Source organism: Mercenaria mercenaria, chromosome 5 (genome assembly GCF_021730395.1).
Source record: "Mercenaria mercenaria strain notata chromosome 5, MADL_Memer_1, whole genome shotgun sequence".
NCBI lineage: Eukaryota > Metazoa > Mollusca > Bivalvia > Venerida > Veneridae > Mercenaria > Mercenaria mercenaria.
The window spans coordinates 13281809-13309611 of record NC_069365.1 but is presented as its reverse complement, the minus strand read 5'-3'; the positions used below and the strand labels follow the sequence as shown (position 1 = coordinate 13309611).

The window sequence follows — 27803 nt, the reverse complement described above, 5'->3', positions numbered from 1 at the left end:
TTACAGCTCGTCTGATACTTAAACTTTAACAAAATATCATCTCACCTGTCTTATCGTCTGTTGCTAATTCTGTATTGCAAATGGTGATTATGAATCTAAGGGGAGTAAGTTAAAGTATAAACAAACCAATCTGCTCTTATATTGTGCCTTTGTATTGTGCCTTTGTAGATTACAAGAAAGCGTTTGATTCTGTCGATCGTATGTGTTTATGGAATGAATTGCTGCAGCATAACATTGATGACAAAGTCTAAATATGCAATGTATGATAAAGCCAAATCTTGTGTAAAGAGTAGCCACGGTCTATCAAATTTCTTCATATAGCTCAACTGGTGTACGACAAGGTGAAAATTTATCACCGATCTTATTTTCTGTTTTCTTGAAAGATTTAGTCTCACGTCCGATCTTATTTTCTGTTTTCTTGAAAGATTTAGTCTCACGTATGCCTAATTTTTTTTTCAGTACTAGTGGAATTATCAAACAAAGTAAAGGACCTGCTAAATGATGATATTTCAGAAATGTTTTCAAGTTATTTTTTACTTTATGCAGACGATACAGTGTTATTTGCAGAATCTGAAAATGATTTACAAACTGCATTAAATGTTATGTCAGAATATTGTTATATTTGGAAACTTACAGTTTATTCCAATAAAACTAAGGTTGTTATTTTTTTCACGTGTAAAAATTCAAAATAAGCCTACCTTTTATTATAATAATGCGGCAGTTGAAGTAGTAGATGGCTTCAGTTATCTAGGAATTTAATTTAACAACAATGGTTACTTCAATAAAACTAAAATGTATTTGGTTGACCAAGCTAGAAAAAATATGTATGCTCTGTTGAAAAAAATGTAGGAAGTTGCAGCTTAGTATTGATTTACAATTACGTTTATTTGAGTCTGTGGTTCAACCAATATGGATCAGAGGTATGGGGTTGTGGTGATGTTAGCATTGTTAAAAGTTTTCAGCTTAATTTATTTTTTTTAAATGGTACTGAAGGTTAAAAAGTCAACACCTAATGTCATGTTTTTTTGGCGAGCTTGGTATATTACCAATAGATGTTATAATTAGAAATAGAATATTGAACTACTGGTGTACAATTATTAATGGTAAACAAATAAAAAGATAAACTTATACTTCACAGGTTCATGTAGAGACTCCATCAGAAAATGTAAATTATTGTTCTAAGGATTTCATATGTAAAAGAACTTTTAGAGCAACTTGGATTTGCTGAATACTGGTTGAATCAATCAGTATTTCCACCAGTGTATTTCCGCAATATTGTACAACAGAGGTTGAAGGCCAGTTTATTCAATATTGGAATGAAAAAAAACTTTGCAAAAAAATGTTTGTGTTACAGAATATTTATAACAACCTTTGAGTTTGAAAATTATTTTAAAGTTTTACCAACAAATCTCGCAATATCCATGTGTTATTTCCGATGTAGGAACAATTTGTTACAAGTTGAAAGAGTGATATTTTTTAATATTGAGCTCAATAACAGGACTTGTTATCTGTGTGATAATACAATTTCATTACATTATAGAATGTCCGTACTTAAATTTAGATAGAGTAAAATATATACCAAATGACTTTCAACAGTCAAATGTAATGTCATTTCAACGTTTATTTCATAGCAATGATAATACTCTTCTTTTTAAGTTAGCATTGTTTGTACAGAAAATACTTCAATTTTTTTTGGGAGGAATAGGTTTTTGTCACTAGCAGTTATCTGCTGGCCAGTTAAAACACTGTTTTCAAACCTGGTTAATTCTAAATGTACACCGTCTTTTATCTTTTAGCTTACAAAATATTTGTATCAGATCTATTATGACCGTTAAACTACTGTTTTATTTTATGTAGGCCCTTTAAGTGTTTGTTTTGTTAAATTTGTTGTTATTATAATACTAATGCCCGTATGGGTCGGGTTATAAATAAAATCTTGAAATCTTGAATCTCACAGATTTCCTCCCTTGACGTACATTTAACGTTTACAACCGCTGTGAGGAGTGTGTGAACAAACAATAAAAAGAGATTGGATCTGATAACCAGACTTCCCTGTCTGCTTCTTTTTCTTCAGTTAGTCACCTGTAAGACACTTATACAGTAGTGTAGATGGTATGCACTTGTAAATAAGTCGCATAATTAGCACGAACTTAATAGAGGGTGCACCTATAATTACAAGATACGATAAAAGGCAGATTTATGAAGCCGCAGCCTCTCCCTATACGAATACATGCCCAGAGAGAGGGTCCGATTTCCCTTTCAGGAAGAAAAAGAAGGTCAGTCTTAACATAAGCACTTTTGCACGGTGAGACGACAAGTTTGGTCGCTTTCATAATGATGTTACCCGTTCAGATAGTCGGGATTTGTAGGTTCTCTTCAGATCTGTATGTTAGTGACCTGAAAGGGGCACGCAAACAGCACAAATAATTAAACAACTTGAGACAAAGATTTTACGTCCTCACGTATAATCTCTCTACTGATGTGCGCATGCGTGACAAACAATTGGCGGTTAGGTAAATAACGGAGGCCCGTCACCTATATTAGATACATGTTAGTTATAGGACTCTATTGGATTTAGTGATGAAATGAAAATTATGGGGTTTATAGGAGATGAATATGAATATAATGATAAATGAAAGTGGAATATCATGATATATACCTTGATGAAACATAAATAACAGAAAAGACAAATGACCCCGTGACAATGAGACAGAAGAAAAACTCCAAGTAGGCAAGATGATAGAATGTGTAGAATAGAGGGTGGGTGTGAGGGAAGATTTGATATTGGTGAAATACTGCTAACTCACTTCTTTACATTTTTAAAGTTAACATTCTAATCAGATAGATCTACTAAAGGTCGGGTTTCACATTTCCAGTTCTTATTTCCAGATCCTCAAAGCGATTACCTTTAATTGCGTTCATTTAAGTATACCGTATTGCGGAAGTAATCGCTGCGGGTAGTTTTATAAATGTTCATTGACATAACGAGGACGGTACCCATGTACAAACGGGTAGGTATCATTGTTTATTTTCATCCATCGTCAGAGGTACCATCAAAAACAGCGACAGGATGCATATAATTGAAATTTTATCAACAAAAATAACTTGTAGGTACACGATCCATTCGTTTTGTAGTTGAGTATGCATAGTTTTACCAAGGAGAGTGCCAAATTCAGTTATCTCAACTTCGAACAAAGAAAAATACGTCTTAAAACGTCAAATTACATGAATTTCGTTACATTTCTTCACATTTTGTAGTCATATCAATATTATTGAGGACTGATATTTTCACCAGTGCGAATTAATGCATTTCCTCGGACGATTATGTCTTTAAAATGTTCAACATGCTTAAATATGTGTCATACGTTGGTATTGTTTTTATATACCCTATACAACATACATGTATATAAATCACACGAGGGTGGTATCGCTCACTCGAGTAGGTACCCGAATAACCAGTGTGATGAATAATTACGTTACACGTGTTGTGACAATAATCCATTCTGTATGAATAATTACGATACTTGATAATTAAGACCTAGTTTAAATTACTCATATGTATATAAAAGTGGCTATCAAAAGATATAAAACCAGTAAGATAGCACAGTTCGCACTTACTTAGCCTGGATTTCAGAACTGCAAACACGCGTTAAAAAGTACATAGCACTTAAAAAAGTCATAAGCACTCGATTGCAGTGGCAATTCGAAATAACTCGCTCGCTGAGTTCAAGATAATATACACTATAAATTAGAGTTTAAAATATAGCAGATTTAAAAGATTTCACAATCATGAGGGGGACACTGGGGAAAACCATATCCTATTTTGGAATTCCTTCCAGATGTCGGATGCATTTCCTATCAGCTGATCGCGGGAAAAAAATCAATATGATCGCTACCCGCTTTCCTGGAAAAGAATCCTTCTTCCTTCCTTAGTGAAGTTTTCCCTTTACGCAGGCCAGCTACAGAGTATAAGCGGTCACATTAATTTACATGGTTGCATAAAATGTGTGCTTAAATCTTTCAGAAACTTAAAATTTATGATAAAATCACTGTGCAGAAAAATTCTCCTGTCCATCCCAAGGGAGGTCACCGACAGAATAATGTATAAATATTATGTAAGTTTTTGATTGGTTAACATGATAAAATATGTTATTTACCTGTTCTATTCTTTGCTTTTACTGTAAGAATAGACCAGAAATTAGCTTTGCAGTAACGGGTAAATATCGTATTTATCAAAATTAACGTGACTTTTAACCTTTCTGCAGTAAAAAACAATTTTTGGGGGTATGGTAATAAAACGAATAAAAATATGTTTTTGCGTGATTCAATTTTTTTTTTAAAAAGTGCTTCAGTAAGTTTTAATGGCAAGTTAGCTGTTTTGTTCAGTATATTTTATACCGAAGTATTGAAATTCTAAACATTGAACTTATTAATTTTATCTAGACATCAGCAAAAGAATCTGATAATAATTTCAGTTAATAATAACTAAAATTCTTTTACATATCACATTATTTTCTAAACGTTTCAGAAAAGATATACACTTCAGATGAAGCTTGTCGGCTGCAATTCAAACAACAAATACGAAACAGAAAGGTATAAGTCATACTGGTGTTGTGGACAGGTGATCCTACGATTGTTTCTTTGGGGACGGTTTTATCAATATTTCTGTCATGCCGTCTTTCTGCTATGCACAAAATCAAAACAAACTTTGTAGTGTAACATATCCGGCCGAATTTTGACAAGAGTTATGTCCTTTACTCACAAACTTGGCGCAATATCTGCATATCTATATTTTACAAGTCGTATTTCAGCTGGTTTGTAATTTGTCTTTTCAATAAAACTTACCACAGAGTGACCTTCATATTGAGTTTCTAAATGTCGCATTCATAATGTTTCTATATTCTATTCATCGACATATGCAGTCAGGAAGTTTAAGCAATCCGTTTCTATTTTTTTCATTTCGGAGCAGGTGTTCAATGATCCAATATATGGTCAGATAGAGTTACATCCCTTGTGCGTAAAAATTATTGACACGCCGCAGTTCCAGAGACTACGATATATCAAGCAGCTTGAAACCGTTTATTTAGTCTACCCTGGTGCCAGTCATAACAGGTTCGAACATTCCATTGGGTAAGTATTTTCCTGGTTTAGAACTTAAATGTTTCATGATGTTTCGTTCTCCATTGAATACAATTTGGAGCCACTTTAAAACATACTGCTTGACTTATTAGCGGTAATATTAATCTTACTTTTATATTTACATCACGTCAGCCGAAAATGATCAAAATTAAAGAGAAAACCACTCATCCATACGTAAATTTATCAACATTGACATATAATGTCACTCATAGGAAATCTCTACACATTGCGTGTACATGTATTTTTGTGTATGAATGAAAACTTCTGCATTCAACCACAGGCCATGCTAGAGAATCTTTCAAAACATGAACAAGTAATGTAAACCAAAAGCACATGCATATCAAAGCTTGATGTTAATTGACTCTAATCATTTTAATACAGCGTTTGTCATTTGGCCGGGAAACTTTTGAGAGTATTGAAAGAACGCCAGCCAGAGTTAGATATCACAACGAAAGATATTCTATGTGTGGAAATAGCCGCGCTCTGTCATGATCTTGGTAATATGCATATTTTTCAACCATTCCTTAAATTAATTGTAATGGTCAGTTGTTTAGAATTTTAACATATCTAATGTCATTTTTTCTTTCCTTTTTTTTGTGCTCATCAGACTCTAATTCAAGCTAGAGTAGCATAAACCTCGTCGGCTACCTCATCAAATACATGTGCACCACCTCTTAAATATATATTTATTCTAAAAAACGGACCATAATTTTCTCTATATGTGAGCTGCCTAAAAGCTTGAAAATGAATTGTGCATAAAAGTTTTAATCATTTATTTTCATAATATACTTTATGTCTATTTCGTCAGGCCAGGGACCATTTTCCCATGTATTTGAACATAAATTCATACCAGCTGTTATTCCAGACACGGAATGGAAGGTAATAAGAAATTCATGTTTGATATATTTATTATCATGAATGTCTTAAGAATTATAAAAACTTATTGGCTTCAGACTTAGGATTTAAAAATAAAATAAAGTATTTTAAAATAGCTTAGTTATAATTACAAAAATGTCTAAAATGTTTTTCTTTATTTTGAAAGCTTCCAGATATTATGCGTTTGTCAGCATTTTTGGTTTTCAGCTCTAAAATCTACTATACTTCGTGGAGCACAATTTAATAATCTTTTAGCGACAATCTCATATACTTTATACGGATCGATTGCCAAGATGTACGAATTTATTACTTCTTCAGCATGAAAAGGCTTCTGTGAAAATGTTTGATTACATGTTGCGAGACAATGATGGTAAACTTCACGAATATGTCCGACAGATGATACCAGGCTTCGAAGAAAGAGATATAGAATTTATTAGGGAGCTGATATATGTTCCTTTTGATTTGAACGCTGAGGTATGCACATAAAATACATAGAGTAGATCCTTTCGACTGTTGTCTGTTAGCCTGATAAATGTAGCGTAGGGCTCATAAAAGCCGCAGGATTAATAACTAGTTTTCCGTCACCGGTATTATAACTTCTAATTGACAGAGCTAACAAAATTCTATCTAGCACAAATAAGGCTTTTAGCATTTTATAAATCTCTGCCTCCTTCTCTATTACTTTTCAGGCTGGCCTTAATCCTGGTCGGCTTCTGAGCCACCACGTGGTTGCTGTCGTTTCAGTGTAGTCCAGTAATACACAGTTTGTCTCCATAATTTTACAGATTGGTAAAATGCATAAGCAAAATTAATGAATTTTGTAAACAATAAATATATTTCCCTTCAGATATAGATAAATTGTCTCTCAAGTTACACCCTATGTCAATCAGTTTTCCGCAACACGATGGCTATTGTTTTAGTTTATTTCAGTACAAGGCCCAAAGGGGCATCTGCATGATACAAAACATTCTCTACAAAATAGTCTCAAGGCAGTTCAAACATTTCAGATACAATCATACACCAATATAGTTCTATTTTATGGTTTCGTGACTATTTATCTGAGAGAAAGCAGAAAGTTGTTCTTCCTGGAGATTCTTCTCAAACGGTTTGTATCTCAGCAAGCAGGTGTGCCACAAGGTTCTATCCTTGGCTATCTTCTTTTCATTGTCTTTATTAATGACATTGTTCTCGGTATCAGGTCAACTATCAGACTCTTTGCTGATGATACTAGCTTGTACATTGTTGTTGACAACCCGGTCACTGCAGTCGGAACCCTAAACTCAGACCTTCTGAAAATAGACGAGAGGGCAAATGAGTGGCTTGTCGACTTCAACCATAAAAAAGCAGAATCTCTTCTCATTTCTCGTAAAATTAACAAACCCCTACATCCTCCTTTTTATATGCATGGTGTTCCAGTCAACGAGCTGTCGTCTCACAAGCATCTTGGAGTTGTATTTTCAAACGACGGAAACTGGAACGAATATGTAGATAGTATCAAAGAAAAGGCATGGACACGAATCAACATAATAAGAACCTTAAAATTTGTTCTTGACCGTAAGTCTCTTAAAACTATCTATTTGTCTTTTATACGGCCTCTTCTGGAGTATTCTGATGTCGTGTGGGATAATATAACCCAGCACGATGAATTTCAACTTGAGAAAGTCATTATCACAGGAGCCACCAAACTTGTTTCTTTTGCCAATCTTTATGAAGAGACTGGCTTCAAACCCCTTCAGAAGACAAAATCATAAACTCACTCTTTTCTACAAAATGAAAAATCATTTAACTCCACAGTATCTTTCTTCATTGGTACCTGAAACTGTTGCACAAACATCCGTATAGAATCATAGATATAAACCTGCTTTGTCACACTCAGTTCTTTGCTAACTCCTTTCTGCCATCATCTGTCAGTGACTGACAACTACCGTTAGAACACAGAAATTCTCCAACATTAAGTAGCTTCAAAAGACGGCTTTTTTCTGATGTATTGAAAGTCCCAAGTCATTATTATGTATGTGAACGTAAATTCTAGATTCTTCATGGCCAACTTCTGTATCAAAAATCTTTTTTGTCAGCCTATTTTAAAATTACATTTGAGACATTTTGTTAGATACCATATAGATAAACGAAGAAACTGCAAGCAGAATATGTATGATGGATTATTTATTTTGTTACCATTGAAATTAAAATATGTATAAGGGGAGAGTTTCTAAAAAAGTTTATAGCTTCCTACTCAGTCCTCTATGTTTGTATATTTAACACTGTAACAATTGTAATTATATCAATAAAATACTGTTTAAATCAATATAATTCTATCTGAGCGTGAATAGACATATTAGGTAAACAGTTATATTATGTAGGTGAAAGGTGGTAATATTACTTTACCCTTTGCATCACATTTTAACAAGTAACGCAAGCTTTAACAAAGCCCGCCCGCTTAGCTCAGAGGTAAGAGCGTTGGTCTACGGATCTCGGGGTCGCGAGTTCGAAATTCGGGCGGGGCATTTGCTCTCCGTGACTATTTGATAAACGACATTGTGTCTGCAATCATTAGTCCTCCACCTCTGATTCATGTGGGGAAGTTGGCAGTTACTTGCGGAGAACAGGTTAGTACTGGTACAGAATCCAGGAACACTGGTTAGGTTAACTGCCCGACTGAAATACTGTTGAAAAACGGCGTTAAACCCAAAACAAACAAACAAACAAGCTTTAACAAAACAGTACTATCAGAGCTTTGGAACAGTTTTTGAAAAGATATAATATTGTGTGTTCTTGGGATGTACTTTTTTCTTTCAGGAATAAAGTGTACACACTCAAAAATATAATAAAACTCACCCCTTGAGTTATTATTACACATCTGACAAGTTCTCTGACTAAGATACTGGTAATTTATTGTTACGACATCTAAAATGTCAAAGTGATAAAACCAAGTCCTTTGGAAGTAAAGTAAAATACCTTTATAGTTATTACACTTGCTAGATGACTGTAATTGTTCATTACATGTCTGCATAAACCGATCTTTAATTCTTCACTTAGTAATAATACTAAAATGTTTTTGGTTAGGAGTCAACTAAATTATAAAAAAAATCAGCAAAACCCAATTGCTGTAATGATGTTTTGACAAACTTTATGCAAGAGCAAGTATATAAATTCTCATGATCTAGCCTGTATATCAACCTATACACAATAACGTTGATTTTGTCGGTCTTACTGTTAACAATTCTACTCCTGTAATTCAAAACCCTACTTACCAACAGTTACTGTATCTAATGATAAAACATCAAGTTCACCAAGAACCGTATTACTAGGCGTAGATTTCTTAACATTTAGTAACAATTTAAGAAACTTCATTTGAAAAGTGCATACAATACTAAGATCTTTACAGCCTCATATTTCATTACCATACAACAAGATAGGACTAACCATTGTTTCAAATGAATGCAAAATCAACTCAGTTCCTAACTGTAATTTACGACATTTCTTAAGTAAGCTAAACATTGCTTTTCTTTCTTGTTCACACAAATGCTTCTTTGTTTTATAAAAACTACCATTGTAGTTATATTTTACTCCCAAGTAACTAAAGTCATCATCAATTTCCAGTTTATTGTTATTATAAGAAAAAGATGGCTTATTGTTTTAAGAGCATTTTATGTGCACTTCGTGAGCAAAACAACATGTTTTCTATAATTTCTTGCTTATTGATTAACCTAGATTTTTCTTCGTTACTTTAAAGAATTAGGAGCAGAAAGAAATTACATCAATTTCTTTACATCTCACATGGAAACAAAGATTTTAAGTTCATTTTAAATGAAGTTAAATTCCTAGCAAGTTAAATTGCTTATAACTTAGCATAGATTCTGCTGCTCTTAGTCTCATCTTCCAACGGACAGGAAACTTTATTTACTAACATAATCATGAAGTCATTTGTAAAGAAACTATACTCAGTTCTTCACATAAAGTACTGTACAATCATGTTTTCATAGCGGATTGCACTATAATGTTTAAATCTTAAATAGTACAGTAATATTCAGTTCAAACCGATATTTTGTTTGTTTTAGGTTTGGCCGTGTCGGGGAAGAAACAAGAACAAGAGCTTCTTGTATGAGGTACTTTCATTTAAGGATCAGTGAACAAATTTAAATCGATTTTCCATAAAGCTATAAGAATCAGAGATGTTTATTTTCATATGCAAATTGATAATTATCATTCTTCCAGCACACAAAGGTTTTGTGTTTTTGTTTTATTCGCTTTATATATGCTAGACCAAATAAATGTCGGCAAATGCATGTCATTTTGTGTCACATATATTAATGGTGCTGTTACGTTTTCTGGTCGTTTGAGATCACAGGGGTTCATTCAATGTATGTGTATGTAATAGAACTCCACAAAGGCAAAAGGAGTTTTGCACATTTCATAACTTCTCATGAACCGAGTCTGCAATTATTTTGCTTAACGGCTTCTATACTTCCTAAATGATATTCTGCTAGATTTTGTTTTTCTAACTAACGTTTATAATCGCAAAAAGAATAAAAAAAAGTGGAAAAAGCCTTACATCTATTGGTATCTGTGTTAGGTTGTAGCTAATCGTGTGAACGGAATCGACGTTGACCGGTGGGACTACATTGCTCGCGACAGTTTGATGCTGGGCATGAAAACTACCTTTGAACACAACAGATTAATACAGCACGCTAGAGTTCTCATGGCAGAAGGGAGGAGACAAATCTGTTACAGAGACAAGGTAACACGACTGAGAAGTATTACCCAATCATCAGCGGTGGTTAAGATTTTTTTCATGTTCATCTTTTGAAAACTATCAAACTTATAGCCATGATATTTATTTATCGTCAAAAGGTGAAAAGCGGTTATCATATACCTGGGAATTAGGTAATGTTTACTCTGTTCTGATTGATCAGTAATATCAACAGACTCAAGAAGAAATTTTCGTCTCAAAATTGAACAATTTTACTGCGTTTACAGTTTTTTTTATACAATTTGACAATATTTGCTACACTTGGTGTGTGCTGAAGAAAAAATGGTTTTATGAAACGGTTTTTTTCCGGCCATGCCAATGATGTACAGTAGGTCATATCATTCACGCGAAAATTTCACAAATAAAAAATCAATATTCGTATGTTTTACGTCCATTATATTGAACTAAGAAACGTCTTAAAAGAAATGTGATTAGATATACATATTTCAATTTATGGAAGGCCGCACATGTCATAATGTTATAATGGAAGCGGTGGTCTCTAGCTTGTACTACGTTTAAAAAAAACAACAACAAAAACACGTAGCACTTTTTGGTTACATGCACTTAAGAGAATTTTTTTGTGCTTGTAAAATGTTCTGCTGTTTAGGTCTACTTTTCTAAAACCTGTCAGACCGATATCCTTGAAACTTGTCGCACCTTTGTATCATCATGAGGGTAGTACGTGGATAATATCTCATATATTTTGTCGGCGTAATGACATTTGTTTTTACTGAAGAAACTTGATTTCTTACTTAAACTTTTTGTTGAGGTCAATGTTGAACCCCTTACACAAATAACGGCACTAAACGACACGATATTTCAATTATAGACATGCTCATGTAAATACATACAAATCACTCTATATATATGAAATCTTGTTTCAGGCAGCTCAAGATTTGTATGACATGTTTTACGCCAGGATGACTTTATACAGGAGAGCGTATCAACACAAAACGCACAACATCATTGGCATGATGTATGTATTTTTATATACAATTGAAGAGATTTGAGCATTTTCAGTCTCCTTCTTTAAGCTTTCATTGGTTATAAATAGATATTGAAATATACATATATATTAACAGTATAAATACAACAAGCTATTTTGTTTAAACTTATTTATCATTTTGATGACATTTTGTAAAAACAATCTATATAATTTGCTTTGTATATAATCATTCCTTACTGCGCATGTTAAAGACCTGTATACTGTATAAATTTTAGGATACGCGACGCTTTGATTGCTGCTAATGATGATATTTCATTTCATGGAGAAAACGGGTAAACAATTACATATGACCCCACCCACCCCCTTGTTTCTGATTTGTCTAGAGATTTTTTAAAGTTGGAACTCAGATAAATGAGAGATAAGAACGCAAGTCTGCTAAAAGTTTACATTTGTTAAGTGTTCATCTCTGATATTATATCTATATATTACAATGCATGCATTAATTCAAAAGCTTCGTAAGACTTTTTAAACTTAAAATGAGATTTCTTTAGACTGTACTTTAAATTACGAACTTCTGACAAGCGTAATATATTGTACAAGAGCCTTCGTTATTGTAAATATTGAACAATCAAAACAAACGATATCTTACTGTGGACAATAATACACGTTGTAACATTTGTTTAAGAAATCGACTTCGGATGTCTGACACTATTCACGACATGAAGGCGTATACACATCTGACCGATGATATTCTGCAAAAAATACAGCGGTCCTCCAAACGTGGTTTGGAGAAATCTAGAGCTATAATAAACAGGATACTTTACAGAGAGTTCTATAAATGCATCACTCAAACTCAAGTAGATGTTAAACAGGTGCACAAGTATTTCTATCAGATAAAATGATAACTGGGGTGCGGAGTAATTATGCACTAATATTTACTTTCACTATACCGCTGTATGATTTGAAAAGCGTTTTTTCGTATAACCAACATAGGTGTTATAATTAATATCAAAGACGGCCCTTTCCGCGCGATTGCGCGCGTATTCACAAGAATCATGCCTACAATGGCGTCGTTCGAAAAATCCTTTAAAAATTGGACAAAAAGAACATTAAATCATAGCTAAAACTAATTTTTCTGACGGTAAAGACCAAAACTGTATCGACACGACTACATGATTTTTCACTGTATTCGAAAAGATCGATAACCTGACATTTACTTTGATTTTCTGATACTCGTGGAAGGCAAACCACGCATTGTTTTGTAGCAAGCTACTGCTAAATGTAAATAGAGGATATTACATGAGTGTCTTTTCATACTGAATAAAATAATAAAATGCGAGGCTCTTCTTTTTATCACATGTTAGCCTTTTCTGTCGGAACATCAAAAATTCTACTTTCTTTTATCATATAAACAAGTCCATTTGACCAGCGTCTCCCATACAATAAACGACGTCGACGTCAAAGCTTTATTACACTAGTATTTAGTGTTCTATCATTTTTATTCAATGGCTTTATTACACTCCCGCGACATCAAACATGTGATGAATGTAAGTATTGAACTCTATTGCTATTTTGTGCGTTTATACGGGTATTAATCTCATTGGGACTTCTTGCAAATCATCCAAGAGGTGCTAGCGTGATTCGTGGATTTGCAAGAAAGTCAAGTGTGGTTTATGTCCGTATAAAATAGCATTTATCTCTAAAATCCACAAGCGTAACCCCCTGATGTATGTAAAGAACAACAAAATATTTATTACACGGGTAGAGACAATTTCAGGTATGTGCTAAATATGTTAGACTTACAAAGTCTGTTGAGATCAAATAGTCTGTAATAATATTAATTTCTTCACACTGACACTAAATTATTTTCTCAGAAAAACATTTTCTCTCTAGGCTCATCTCAACAGACTTATAATGAGACAGAGGCAAGAGATATTGTAATTTTTTTTAGAAAGTGGTATCAGAGAGGATTGATTTTATGGCCAGGTGCTTTACATTCAGTGACTCTAACGACTGATGCCAGTCTATAAATATGTTTAACGTGTCTAATTCGTTATTAATTCAAGGTTTCCTTGAAATTACACAAAAAAACTCAAACTTAGCCATAGTTTACCGATATGTTTTGGGACTATGCATGCTTCTCAGATTTTAAACGCTGTAAACTATTGTCATGCCAAATTTTACGCTTGAACACTGACTAAATTTATTGAGTTCACACCGACATATGTCAAATAGCGACTTTCCTACTGTTGTAGTGTATGAACACGTGTGGTGACTATCAAATAATTCGAATCCTGAAATCTTATCCGTTCGTCCAAGGAGACCGCGAATTGTCTTTGTGACATCTAGATCTGTTAATATTGCAGCCATAACACGTTCTCTTTATTTACAGAAAGGCTGGATAAAGAGGACGGCCGTTCAAGAAAATTTGTTCAACAAGATTAAACAAAAACGGACTGATTTGACAGATTTATCAGAAATTGTAGAAATCGACGTGAGTACTCTTTTGATCTGGATAGAATTGCTTAGTACTAAAGAGGCCTGGATGGCGAAATATCACTCCTTAAGGATTTAGTTCATTTTCTCCCGAGCAGCATATGAGGGTAACTAAATGAAAGTTTAAGACACAAACTTTATTATGTGTTTGAATCTTTTGTTGTTCTTTTGTCCTTAGTGTTATTCATACGGCAAATAAATCTTATACTTCATACACTGCTAGCCTGTGCAACCGGAATGTGTAAAATTATATTCATTTTTGCTGGTGAAAAGAGCGGTGGTAGTTAAGTAATTAAAAATAGAAAAAATATGTTTTTAAAAAAAGAATTGAGAATGGACTTTCGGTGCCACTTTTTTCGATTCATTGAAGGGAAGGTCATTATCAGTTATTTTTCTCAATTTTGTTCCTACTTGCCTATAAAAGCTTTGTTTCTTCTAATGTGTGAGTGGAGTAGTTGCTATTGCTTTAACCTTTAACCTGCTGGAGGCAAGTGAGTCTTCCTTTGCGACCAGTGCAGACCAAGATCAGCCTGCTGGAGGCAAGTGAGTCTTCCTTTGCCACAAGTGCAGACCAAGATCAGCCTGTTGGAGGCAAGTGAGTCTTCCTTTGCGACAAGTGCAGACCAAGATCAGCCTGCTGGAGGCAAGTGAGTCTTCCTTTGCCACAAGTGCAGACCAAGATCAGCCTGTTGGAGGCAAGTGAGTCTTCCTTTGCCACAAGTGCAGACCAAGATCAGCCTGCTGGAGGCAAGTGAGTCTTCCTTTGCGACCAGTGCAGACCAAGATCAGCCTGCTGGAGGCAAGTGAGTCTTCCTTTGCGACCAGTGCAGACCAAGATCAGCCTGCTGGAGGCAAGTGAGTCTTCCTTTGCGACAAGTGCAGACCAAGATCAGCCTGTTGGAGGCAAGTGAGTCTTCCTTTGCGACCAGTGCAGACCAAGATCAGCTTGCTGGAGGCAAGTGAGTCTTCCTTTGCCACAAGTGCAGACCAAAATCAGCCTGTTGGAGGCAAGTGAGTCTTCCTTTGCGACCATTGCAGACCAAGATCAGCTTGCTGGAGGCAAGTGAGTCTTCCTTTGCCACAAGTGCAGACCAAAATCAGCCTGTTGGAGGCAAGTGAGTCTTCCTTTGCGACCAGTGCAGACCAAGATCAGCTTGCTGGAGGCAAGTGAGTCTTCCTTTGCCACAAGTGCAGACCAAGATCAGCCTGCTGGAGGAAAATGAGTCTTCCTTTGCGACAACTGCAGACCAAGATCAGCCTGCTGGAGGCAAGTGAGTCCAGTACAGACCAAGATCAGCCTGCTGGAGGCAAGTGAGTCTTCCTTTGCGACAAGTGCAGACCAAGATCAGCCTGCTGGAGGCAAGTGAGTCTTCCTTTGCGACCAGTGCAGACCAAGATCAGCCTGCTGGAGGCAAGTGAGTCCAGTGCAGACCAAGATCAGCCTGCTGGAGGCAAGTGAGTCTTCCTTTGCGACAAGTGCAGACCAAAATCAGCCTGTTGGAGGCAAGTGAGTCTTCCTTTGCGACAAGTGCAGACCAAGATCAGCCTGCTGGAGGCAAGTGAGTCCAGTACAGACCAAGATCAGCCTGCTGGAGGCAAGTGAGTCCAGTGCAGACCAAGATCAGCCTGCTGGAGGCAAGTGAGTCTTCCTTTGCGACCAGTGCAGACCAAGATCAGCCTGTTGGAGGCAAGTGAGTCTTCCTTTGCGACCAGTGCAGACCAAGATCAGCCTGCTGGAGGCAAGTGAGTCTTCCTTTGCCACAAGTGCAGACCAAGATCAGCCTGTTGGAGGCAAGTGAGTCTTCCTTTGCCACAAGTGCAGACCAAGATCAGCCTGCTGGAGGCAAGTGAGTCTTCCTTTGCGACAAGTGCAGACCAAAATCAGCCTGTTGGAGGCAAGTGAGTCTTCCTTTGCGACCAGTGAAGACCAAGATCAGCTTGCTGGAGGCAAGTGAGTCTTCCTTTGCCACAAGTGCAGACCAAGATCAGCCTGCTGGAGGCAAGTGAGTCTTCCTTTGCGACAAGTGCAGACCAAGATCAGCCTGCTGGAGGCAAGTGAGTCCAGTACAGACCAAGATCAGCCTGCTGGAGGCAAGTGAGTCTTCCTTTGCGACAAGTGCAGACCAAGATCAGCCTGCTGGAGGCAAGTGAGTCTTCCTTTGCGACCAGTGCAGACCAAGATCAGCCTGCTGGAGGCAAGTGAGTCCAGTGCAGACCAAGATCAGCCTGCTGGAGGCAAGTGAGTCTTCCTTTGCGACAAGTGCAGACCAAGATCAGCCTGCTGGAGGCAAGTGAGTCTTCCTTTGCGACCAGTGCAGACCAAGATCAGCCTGCTGGAGGCAAGTGAGTCCAGTGCAGACCAAGATCAGCCAGCTGGAGGCAAGTGAGTCTTCCTTTGCGACCAGTGCAGACCAAGATCAGCCTGCTGGAGGCAAGTGAGTCTTCCTTTGCGATAAATGCAGACCAAGATCAGCCTGCTGGAGGCAAGTGGTTCTTCCTATGCGACAAGTGCAGACTAAGATCAGCCTGCACATCTAGGAGATATAATATGTATTAGCCGGCAGCTGAAGTAGACTTTTCTTTTTGTTGCCGGCAGCTGAAGTAGACTGTTCTTTTTGTTAGCGTTATTGACATGATCAATACATTTTGTTTTCACTAACTCCAGAATATTTATTTTATTTGGAGGAGACAGAAGCGGTAAAGTGTTGTATTTAAGAATGTATGAACTTGCAGTGCCCCTCTTTCCTTTTCATTGTTGTACATTATTATATATCTGCTTTTTTCAATTAGCAGTACTGATCAGAATTTTACATAATGTGTTCCCCATTTTACTCCGGCTGTGCGTCCTTCAAGCATGACAAGGGTCAGTGAGTGGCTAAATATTAAACATAAAAACTCTGCAATGACTTTAAAAGTGGCATTTGTTTTTAATAACTCTATCGACGAACATATTTCTGCACAAAACAATTATTATCCGTATTTTGATGTCGTGCGATTCAAATTCTATGTTTATTTTTCAAAGTTGTTTTCAAAGAAAAAAATCAAACTGCAAATTGGTCCTTACTCATGTTTACGAAAATGTCATTATGTATAGCGTTGAAAAAGGCCTCTGTTTGGATCAGTATATTACGTCAGAATATTAATGGCAGGTGCACATCATTTATTTACTCTGTGATTTAATATCTCGAAATTTCGACTTGCAGAACTAATGGGCTCTTTAACTACCATATATGGAGGTGGTCCTGGCCAAGATTTGGCACTTTGTGTAGCCTTTAGGTATCCATAGAGGCTCATAAAATATTACCTCATGTTTAAGTCTGGAAGGTTTTTGAAGGCGTACCTAACAAGAACGTGTAGTTACAGTCCCTGTAATTGTTCATATTTTCGGACATGACATTTGGGTCTAGTGTACCTTTATAAGTTTAAAGCACAGAAATGAGTGCGTTATCTTAGTCATTGTGTGCAATCAAGGGTTTTTCTTTGACTGAAATTAATATACATGTATTTGGAACAAAATCAGATGTTTTTATTTTATATTTTGAATTAATTTAATGCTTTTTTTAAATTAAAGTTTGTGATTTGTAACAGGGAGTCTGCGATGAAGTAAATAGTAAAAATTAGTTCCATTTCACAGTGTTCCGGACATGTAAGAAGTATTAACTGAAGTCACTGAATGTTGACATATGGTTCTGTTTAAGACAGTAAGAGTTTTACAGTATACAACTGAAAAGTTATTAAACTTTGGTCTAAAGGCTGATAAGAATTTTTACATGTAAACTTAACTGTTGACTTCCACGTGTATGCACGTAGAGTTATGAGAAGTTATAACATAAATTTTGTGGATACCCCTTTTCTTACTTTTTAATTAATTCCAATAACCGTTCTGTTTAATTGATTTATCCCTACTTTTTGTATTTTTTTTATCTATTACTGACTCAAAGGTAGTGAACCTGGACTACGGAAGTAAGGACAAAGACCCAGTAACCAAGGTCTGGTTTTTCAAGAAAGGACAAGAAGACACAGCCATTAGAATAAACAAAGAACAGGTAATCTATCGAATTTGCAGATTTTTAAGCTATATAAAGCGCTCGTCGTGATGATTTTGAAATGTATGTATGTATGTATGTATGTATGATCTACTCGCTGTTCTTACTATTACTAAAGTGGTGACATAAACGAAAAATGACCAAAACTTATTGATTACTTTCAAATTAATCGGCAAAAACGATTTTGAATGAAACTGGAACAAAATCTGTAAGAAGGTTTTACGGAAGCATAAAAACGCAGCCAAGCAATATAATAGCAGACTCGGTTCATGAGAGGTTATGAATGTACATTACCTTTCCCCCAGCATCGGCTTAAGATCCTAAAGGACCAGAAAATATAACAACACTGAGTCCAAGTACGTAAGCCGTTTTTGGACACCAAAAAGTGTTAAAATGTCAATTGAGACTATTTATTAATGCGTTGTAATCTTACTTTTAAGATATCTTACTTAGCATAAAACAACATTTCCCTGAAATAATTTCTAAAATCACTTTTCATTCATTTTCTCAATTACCACGCCACTTGCGACTGTAACTGATTAATAGTCTGAAAAAAAAAAACATTTATGAAATAAACTTTGGTTAATTGAAGGACTAAGAAATCAGTTTCTAGCTTTTTGCAATGCTTTTCATAGGGTTTCTATTTTATACCATCCATCGCTTGTTTATAGCCGCCATCAGAAACCTATATGGGCGACTCCTCCAGAAGACTGTTAGTAACTTTTAGTTTGAGGATAGTGCAAGATACAGAAGGCTTTCCAATGCCAGAAGCTCCCCTGGTTCATTAGCGTGCTAGGTGTAAAGCACGTAATGTTATTAAGTTTTAATTGGAGAGGCGGTGTATCGAACTCACGGGCTCTGGGTCCGTAGTCAGACAGTGTTACCACTGGACCACTGCGCCCCCTCTAACTATTCATTTAAATATTCGCAGATTTGAATTGTGTTCTAATATTTATTACGATTCACTGGATATTTGACAAAAGGGATTCAGAGAAACAAAGAAAATTTCACTCGTATTGATCATTTATAGAATTCTACCAGTTGTACGGTTTATGTATGTAGGTTTCGTTTGTACTTCCGGATACGTTTGCTGAACAGTATGTTCGGGTGTACAGTAGTGTGACAGATTCCAGACTGTTCGATATCATTGAACAGTCATTCTCAGAATGGTGCAAGGAGAATGATATTCCGCAACCAAAGGTATGGTTTAGTTATATTAACCTGTAAATTAATAACATAATACAGTTAAGGTCTCGACATATTTGGAACTTCTGGTGCGTGACAAAAAAAAAGAAAAAAATTGCTTCAAAAAGAATCATGTAATTATCCTGTCTTTTTGTTTTTCTTTCCCATCAGAAAGGAACTATTCTATACATTTTTGAATTATCAGCAACAATAAATTAAAATAAAATAAATTCTTAAGTGACTCGAATGAGCTTAACAAAATACTTAAAAATATTTATGCACATAACAAGAAGGAAGAAAAATATTGAAACTAATGATGAAAGTTAAGAGATAAAGTTGGCCTATGACTTAATTAGAGGTTTGCCTTCATTTCTTCCTTCAAATTTATCTTTTATTAAATCGCTTTCGATAGTCAGCTGACAACAGCAAAAATAAAAGAACTGAATTCCAACTTAATATTCTTAAAACTATTTAATTTGTTGGTTAAATTGATTAAGAATTATGTTTCTTTATGACACAACTCACGTAATAACTTTTCTTATGAAATGAATTTAACCAACTCGATTTGCAGTCTCGAGGATGCAACTTGGCGATGAAACTTACTGGAATGTTTTGAGAAAAAGTAAGCCGGTCATCGCATCATCATAATTTCCTCCAATTCTGTTTAAAATGCCCCAAACATTATTGAAGGTGAAAAAACTGTTGATCAAGCAAGAAAATGTTTACTCGCTTAAGAGATCAACTGAAATTTGAAAAATGTGAAAAATGCGTTTCCTAGCAATGAGGACTCAAACCGGGTTCCCACACTGATTGAGAGTTTGAATATCAGAAAAGATTGGAAAACCTGAGCCGGAAACAACTAAAAAACGCAAAGATGGGACAGATTTATCTTAGAAGCAGCTGAAGAAGTGGAACGAGAAACACTTGTTATAGAGACATTCGCTTTGGTAATAAGTGTACAAGCAGGGTTACACCATGATGCAAAGACGACATAAAACAGTGATATAAACCGATATGCATATGTTACATAGGCCAAGAAATAACATTTATACCAAGGATGACTTGAAAAAGAGAAAACTGATTTCTTCTTATTTCATTGTGGTCCTTGATATTGCTGGCATGCCATAGGAAGTCATGTTATGTACATTCACAATATATATCACACTAATAATTTAAACAGTATATTACAACTTCTTTTTTAAATGACTTTTTAAATTTAAAACACATATTTGTAAATATCACGGACAGTTTCATTATTAGCTCAGCAGGGCACACCTCGTCCAGTCCGAGCTCTTGTGAAGACTTATTGTCTGTTGTCCGTTCAACATCCGTTAAATTGAAGTAAGGATGTTACTTGGATAGTTCCATTTGGAACGGTTCAGCTCCACTGCACATAGGGCCCACAAGAGCTAAAAAAATCTTCCACCGACTTCGCATAACCGCTTGTCCGATTTAAATATGACTCTCTCCAAATACGGTTCAAATCATCACGACCTGTCAAAAATGAAAACATGGCCGCCAGACGGCATGGGCACTTTTCCTATATGTATATAAAAGAAAGTTTAAAAATCTTCTTGTAAGGAACGACTGGCCAAGTTTTAGAATAATTTCACATAAATGATCCTTCGGTGACCCTCTACCAAAAACATGTTCAAATTATCGCGATTCGTCGAAATAGGGCATGTCCTTTTTCCCAGTATATGTTCAATGGAAATTCTTTTAATTGTTAACTTTTCAATTTCCAGAATTCTCACACTGTTACTGAAAAATACTGAAAAATTTGCATGTTCCCAATTACTTTATCTCTATTTTTGTTCGTAAACAGCTAATTAAAACTTGGACAAAAAGTTTTTCATTTTCCAGTTTGAATTACGTCGCATTCTTCATATTTCTGATGAATTCATGTTTTAGAAAAGAGTCAGGATAGTACACTTATTAAACGGGATAGGTTTATTGACATGTCATAAAATTTAAATTAATTTCTTAATATAAGATTAAATGTGTTTTTGACACACTCGGGATTGCAGTAACTGGACTATTTGCTGTAAAGGAAGACACTTCACTAACTGGACGAATATTTGTAAAACATATTGAATTTATTATTTGCCTATTTATCAAAATAAGATTTGTTGGATAAAAAAATAAATATATACATTTATTTTCACTTTGCCTATGTAAAAAATACTTTGTTCATAATTATATATATGAATAATAAATCTTGATTACTTTTATAACAGAACAGAACAACAGGACCTAAGCTGTTCGAAATTTTAGCAGGTGGTTAAGCTTACGGTTGATTAACGATTGGCGGTATATTTTGACATTTTACAAGTCTTAGTATAGCAAAGGTATACGTTGAGGATTATGAACACTAAAAGGTCTTTACAGTAAAATCAAAACATCAAAACCCACCAAGTCAAAAGTTCACCGGCGGTTAGTTTAACAGTCGGTTAAAGCTCCGAATAACTGGGTCCAGAACAGAACAAATCATTTATATTTTAGACCGGAACTTAAGTTTGTTATCCTATAATATATTTGTTTCGCTGAGGGATTGTTGATATATACACAGAATGAAAGGCGGCTATAGAGCATGCATCTGTATAGACGATAGGATTAATTAGTATAGTTGTAGTATTGCTGTGTTTATAATCAAGCTAATTGCAAGTAATTTTATGAGCATATTAAGAACATAATTAACACCCTAGTGTGAGAAGGATGGAAATTTTATAGTATTTTTGCTTTCCACGCATTGTCTCTGAACTGTATAGAACTAAGATAATTCTGTAGTATTTTGTACGAAAGAAGTAGAACATTGTATTGTATTTTGTACGATAAAACTAAGAGTATGAATTTTAGCTCATAACCTTGTCACGAAGTGCTAATGTTCAGATTTTTGGATCGTTGTACGTGGGTCTGCCCATTGTCGTCCACATTGGTTTGTGTCCACTTTTGCATCCACATTTCAATGAGCAGTAATAACCAAACCAAAAAGTGTCTTTCGTCATAAAATCTCGGACAAATTTTATTATGAGCCAATATTTTTTTTATGCCCCCAAAGGGAGGCATATTAGTTTTCGACTGTCCTTCCGTTCGTTAGTTCGTTCGTTCGTCACAACGTTAACTTTTTGCATGAAGGCACTTTACTCGCGAACCACTGCACCCAGGACCTTCAAACTTCACATGCTGATAGTACTTATTGAGTACACCACCCCTACTGACATTGGGGTCATCAGGTCAAAGGTCAAGGTCACAGGGGCCAACGTTAACTTTTTGCATGAAGGCACTTTACTCGTGAACCACTGCACCCAGGACCTTCACACTTCACTTGCTGATAGTACTTATTAAGTATACCACCCCTACTGACTTTGGGGTCATCAGGCCAAAGGTCAAGGTCACAGGGGCCAACGTTAACTTTTCGCATGAAGGCACTTTACTCGCGAACCACTGCACCCAGGACCTTCAAACTTCACTTGCTGATAGTACTTATTAAGTACACCACCTTTACTGACTTTGGGGTCACCAGATCAAAGATCAAGGTAACAGGGCCCAATTGTTAACTTTTCGCGTGAAGTCACTTTACTCGCGAACCCCTGCACTCAAGACCTTCAAACTTCACATGCTGATAGTACTTTATGAGTACACCACCCCTACTGACGTTGGGGTCACCAGATCAAAGGTTAAGGTCACAGGGGCCAACGTTAACTTTTCGCATGAAGGCACTTTACACGCGAACCACTGACCCAGGACCTTCAAACGTAACATGCTGATAGTACTTTATGAGTACACCACCCCTACTGACGTTGGGGTCACCAGGTCAAAGATCAAGGTCACAGGGCCCAATTGTTAACTTTTCGCGTGAAGGCACTTTACTCGCGAACCACTGCAACCAGGACCTTCAAACTTCACTTGCTGATAGTACTTACTGAGTACACCACCCCTACTGACTTGGGTCACCAGGTCAAAGGTCACGGTCACAGGGGCCAACGTTAACTTTTTGCATGAAGGCACTTTACTCGCGAACCACTTCACCCAGGACCTTCAAACTTCACATGCTGATAGTACATATTGAGTACACCACACCTTCTGACTTTGGGGTCACCAGGTCAAAGGTCAAGGTCACCAGGTCAAAGATCAAGGTGCTGCGGGGGCATTTGTCACCATTAGTGACAGCTCTTGTTGTCATTATGTTACTGTTGTGGTATTTGTATTTGTTGTATTGCATTTTTTTTTCATTTTTCAGGGGTTATCAATTCATCAAGGCAAATCACCTGTGTAGAAGGGCGGAAGACAGTGGCAGCTCTTTATGAGTTTCTATCTAGTGTGACAACTATTCTTAATGATATGAACATAGACTGTACATGTATAAACATTTGAAATGTGTTTGTGTGATTTGATTGCACTTAAATTGAAAAGCTGCGCTATATGTTTGTTTAAACAGTTGTGTTTTGATTTTGAAATGACATACTCGTATGAACTGCACCTTCGATGATTATTAATTCAACCGTTCATTCATTTTCATTGTTTACTTTTTTGCACTTCACACAGCCAGCCACTATATAACTGCATTAATACTGTTCATTCTTGTTGTGTTTGCATATGCTAATATTGGTTCTCAGACATTGATAATTTAATGAAATTTATCATTATTATCTACGCATATTTATGCCCCTTGAGAGTTTTGGGTGTCCGCTGCTTCGTATGAGCATCTAAATTTTTACCACCGGTTGTATTTCAGCGAAAGAGCGATATACATATTATCAACACAAGCCTGCCGAATCGTTTATTTTGGAGTTGTGTACTATTTATTATTATGTTGTAAGTAGCATTTTAATGAAAGTTTGTAGGAATGATTTACTCATATATTAAGTATTTCACGATTGAATGTTTTTCACTGAGTAATTATCCTTTTATTTTCAGCTATAAAATCTCTTGTACCAAGTGCTATAGTGTTTGCCATGCACTCTCCTCATTTACTTATTGTAGATATTCATTTCTTCCCAGTTACCTACACATTATCCATCTTTACCTGATTTTGTGTTTATAATTCGTTATTATCTATTTAGTCGTCATATTTTCTTTAATCTTTGTTTCATTTTTGTTGAAAAAACTAAAATTGCTTTTGAAAGACAGTACATTTTCGTATTTTATCTGAAGAGTGTTTATGTTTTTTGGTGTGCGGATTACAAATAATTCTTTTATGAAAATTACCGTGCATACTTTTAAAACACAGCAAGACTAACATCGTGTTACCATGTTTTATATAATAATTTATATAAAAGACATTTCAGAAAGCAATATTATATAACAGAATGGGCTCTCGCATTTTATTTGCCTTGGAAACAATTGATTAGACGTCTACGTATCTTTTCTAAATGTGTATGCACTTTGAAAATCATAAAAGATATCGCCAAAAGTATCGAGGTAAAAATAAAGCTAGTTTAAATTTCATTGTGGGTGCATTGTTTTTGACATTTTGGTAGAGAGAAATGGGAGAGAAATTATACATGTACTTGGTGAAGTAAATGAGCAATAATACCAGGTCACAACCGTGTGATTATGATGTGTTTTTGCAGGAAGCAAATGTGACAGGAAAAAAATCTGTTAGATACATGACCCTTGCTTTTCTCTTCATTTTATGTCAGTTTTAGATTCCTCCTTTAAATGAAATAAGGATTTGTACCCTGTTATCATTACTTGTACACTATCACTCAGAAAATAGATAAAAATAAAGGACATACATGCGTCACACTCGTATGATATATTTGGCAGCGCCATCTTTTCTGCCTGCGTCACACATCCCATCCGTTTTTTCCGTTTTTTGTTATTATATTAACTAACCTCAAATGAGGACAACTAATTTATTATTGATATTAATTATACCTACATGCACGCCGGTGCATATACATTTGCATTGAAATCTATACATGCTGTCTTGGTTAAAATACATTGAAAATAAGTTAATAAACTGTAAACAGTCTTAAAACTTACCTATTGCTGATATGACCCACAAGCTATAAGACGGAAATTTGGATCAGAAAAAGTTATGAAATAAAATATAGATTTCTGACGTGGGTCTCTAATACAGCATGCATTTTTGTAACTGTAATAAGTGTTTAAATTGAAAATTCTGTAACATGTTGCTTGATTAAATATTACTAGCTACTATTGATCTACCACTTAAGCTTCGTCTAGATAAGAGAACGACGATTCTTTTGAATAATTGACAATATATATGGACTTTGTCTTTCTAACTAGTTACATATGGAGTACATAGAACAGAATGTTTAACAAAGGTGGAATAGGTTTATTTATATGAGGACAACTTTGCCTTTGCAAAACAAACTATGCTAGTATTTCTCAGGGTGTCATCCCTGTTAACAGTCGCAATACAATTTACGCTGTATTTAAGCATGCCTACAAAACGAATACTTCTGCATACTTGTGTCTTCTGTAGTGAATAAACATAGTATTAATTAACACCGGTTTTAGTTAATTTATTTCATTACAAATTGAATTGTTAGTAGAACGCTTACCAATGTCTAAATCTAAATAGATAAAGTGAATGAAATATTACTATGCAGTATAAAGTTCCCTATTTATCTCAACTGCAGTATGATCTGTGTATAATCAATATTGTACTATGTATACAGTCAACGTTCTGATTAATTTTGCATATATAAAAATCTACAGTTGTTGATGGCTTATATAACATCTTCAAATATAAAAACATATTTCAATTTTAATAACATTTCTAAACTGATGGGAAAATATTAGAAAAATGTAAGAAATCATCATATTAAAGAAAGAATTCTGAAGAAAATACACCAATATTTTAACTGGGTCTATATGACACATGAGCTTATGTAAACTGAAGAGAAAATATCAGTGTTGACTTTTGACCTTCAAGAGTGACCTTGACCTTTGAGCTAGGGGTCTGGGTATTGTGCATGACAACTCGTCTCATTATGGGGAACATCAGTGACAAAAATTATTTAAATCCCTTGATGGGTTAGAAATATGGACCGGACAGGAAAAAAATCTATCGGCCTTTGACCTCCAAGTGTGACCTTAACCTTTAACCTAGGTGTCTGGCTTGCACACAACAAGTCGTCAAATAATGGAGAATATCAGTGCCAAAAATATTAAAATCCTTTGATTTATGAGAGAATTGTGGACTGAACAGGGATAAAAAGCCTTCTTAATTTCGACCTCAAAGTTTGACCTTGACCTTTGAACTAGTGATTCGAGTTTTGTGCTTGACACATAGTCTCATTATGAGGAACATTTATATCAAGTTATATTAAAATCCCATTTTGAATGACAGAGTAATGGTTCGAACACAACACTGGTGGCGGTTGGATGGAATGACGAAATGACGGACGGACGGGCGGAAAAGCGCAATTCTTTAGTCCCCGAAACTGGTTTCCAATAAGTAGGGGAGAAATAACCTTTTAATTGACGTTAGCGTTTGATCTTCAGCTGGCAGTATGAAAACTACCAAAACAGTGGACGTTCCAAGACAGCCTTTAGGATTTGGTCCAGTACAAATGTGTTCCCAAAGGATGAGTTCTTTTACTTCTAGCAACACTATTGATTATTGGTACATTGTATATAATATATTGTTAGCGTGCCTTACAACAGATTTAGGCAAACATCGGTAGGACAGATCTATTTCTTGGCCATTTTGCAATTCTTTAAAATGTCTTTTAATAAATGATAAAATACATGTGAATAAAATAATCACGCATGTCTGGAAAAATACCCAGGGTTAGTTTTATTTTACAGTCTTAAGCGGCACTGTTAAAATTACACGTCTATACCCCACTTGAATATGTGAATAGGTTCATAATATATGCAATACATTTATCTATTCATGTTCACGTGAGATAGTGTGATATAGTCGTATTTTCATTTCTCAACGAAACTTTCTGTAGAATTCTACTAAACTCTGATCAAATCTGTTAATGTCATACTGTGTGATTACCATATGTAGTCAATATCCGGTCGTAAAGACAGCGTCACTCGACTGCTGGAATTTGCAGCAACATATTGTAAGTGGTATATCAGCTCGTTAAAAAATTCTTGGTATTTTCTTCAGAAATTACTCCAATGTAATATGATGAAGTATTTCATTACATTTTGTTATCTTATTTTCCCACTAATTCAAATATAGCATGTTATCAAATATAGATTAAAAGCAATTAACCACTGTAGATTTTTCTTTTGTACAAAACATTGTGTATTTTGATAAATTGTATTTATAGCAAAATATTGTATAGGTATAATAGTACTATGTAGGTAATCAGTCAGCACTTCTGGGCCAGTCGGATAATGGCGGAAAGAAAAAAATCCCCTTTCCCCCAGC

At 35.4% G+C, this 27803-nt stretch overlaps 1 protein-coding gene across 3 annotated transcripts in view; it reads left to right on the top strand.

Annotated features, from left to right (window-relative positions):
* LOC123556479 (deoxynucleoside triphosphate triphosphohydrolase SAMHD1-like) overlaps window positions 1–25184 on the top strand; it is a 33315-nt gene extending 8131 nt beyond the window's left edge. Inside the window, exons 5-18 of one of the 3 annotated variants that reach the window (XM_053542704.1) lie at window positions 4529–4593; window positions 4970–5130; window positions 5521–5636; window positions 5948–6018; window positions 6334–6489; window positions 10074–10121; window positions 10589–10753; window positions 11650–11741; window positions 11987–12043; window positions 12397–12583; window positions 14104–14205; window positions 18149–18253; window positions 19316–19453; window positions 23679–25184. In XM_053542704.1, the coding sequence (XP_053398679.1) occupies window positions 4529–4593; window positions 4970–5130; window positions 5521–5636; window positions 5948–6018; window positions 6334–6489; window positions 10074–10121; window positions 10589–10753; window positions 11650–11741; window positions 11987–12043; window positions 12397–12583; window positions 14104–14205; window positions 18149–18253; window positions 19316–19453; window positions 23679–23714 (1499 nt within the window). In that variant the 3' untranslated portion in view covers window positions 23715–25184. The other 2 variants (XM_045347228.2, XM_053542705.1) reach the window with 2 other exon arrangements.
* Window positions 25185–27803: the final 2619 nt, after the last annotated feature.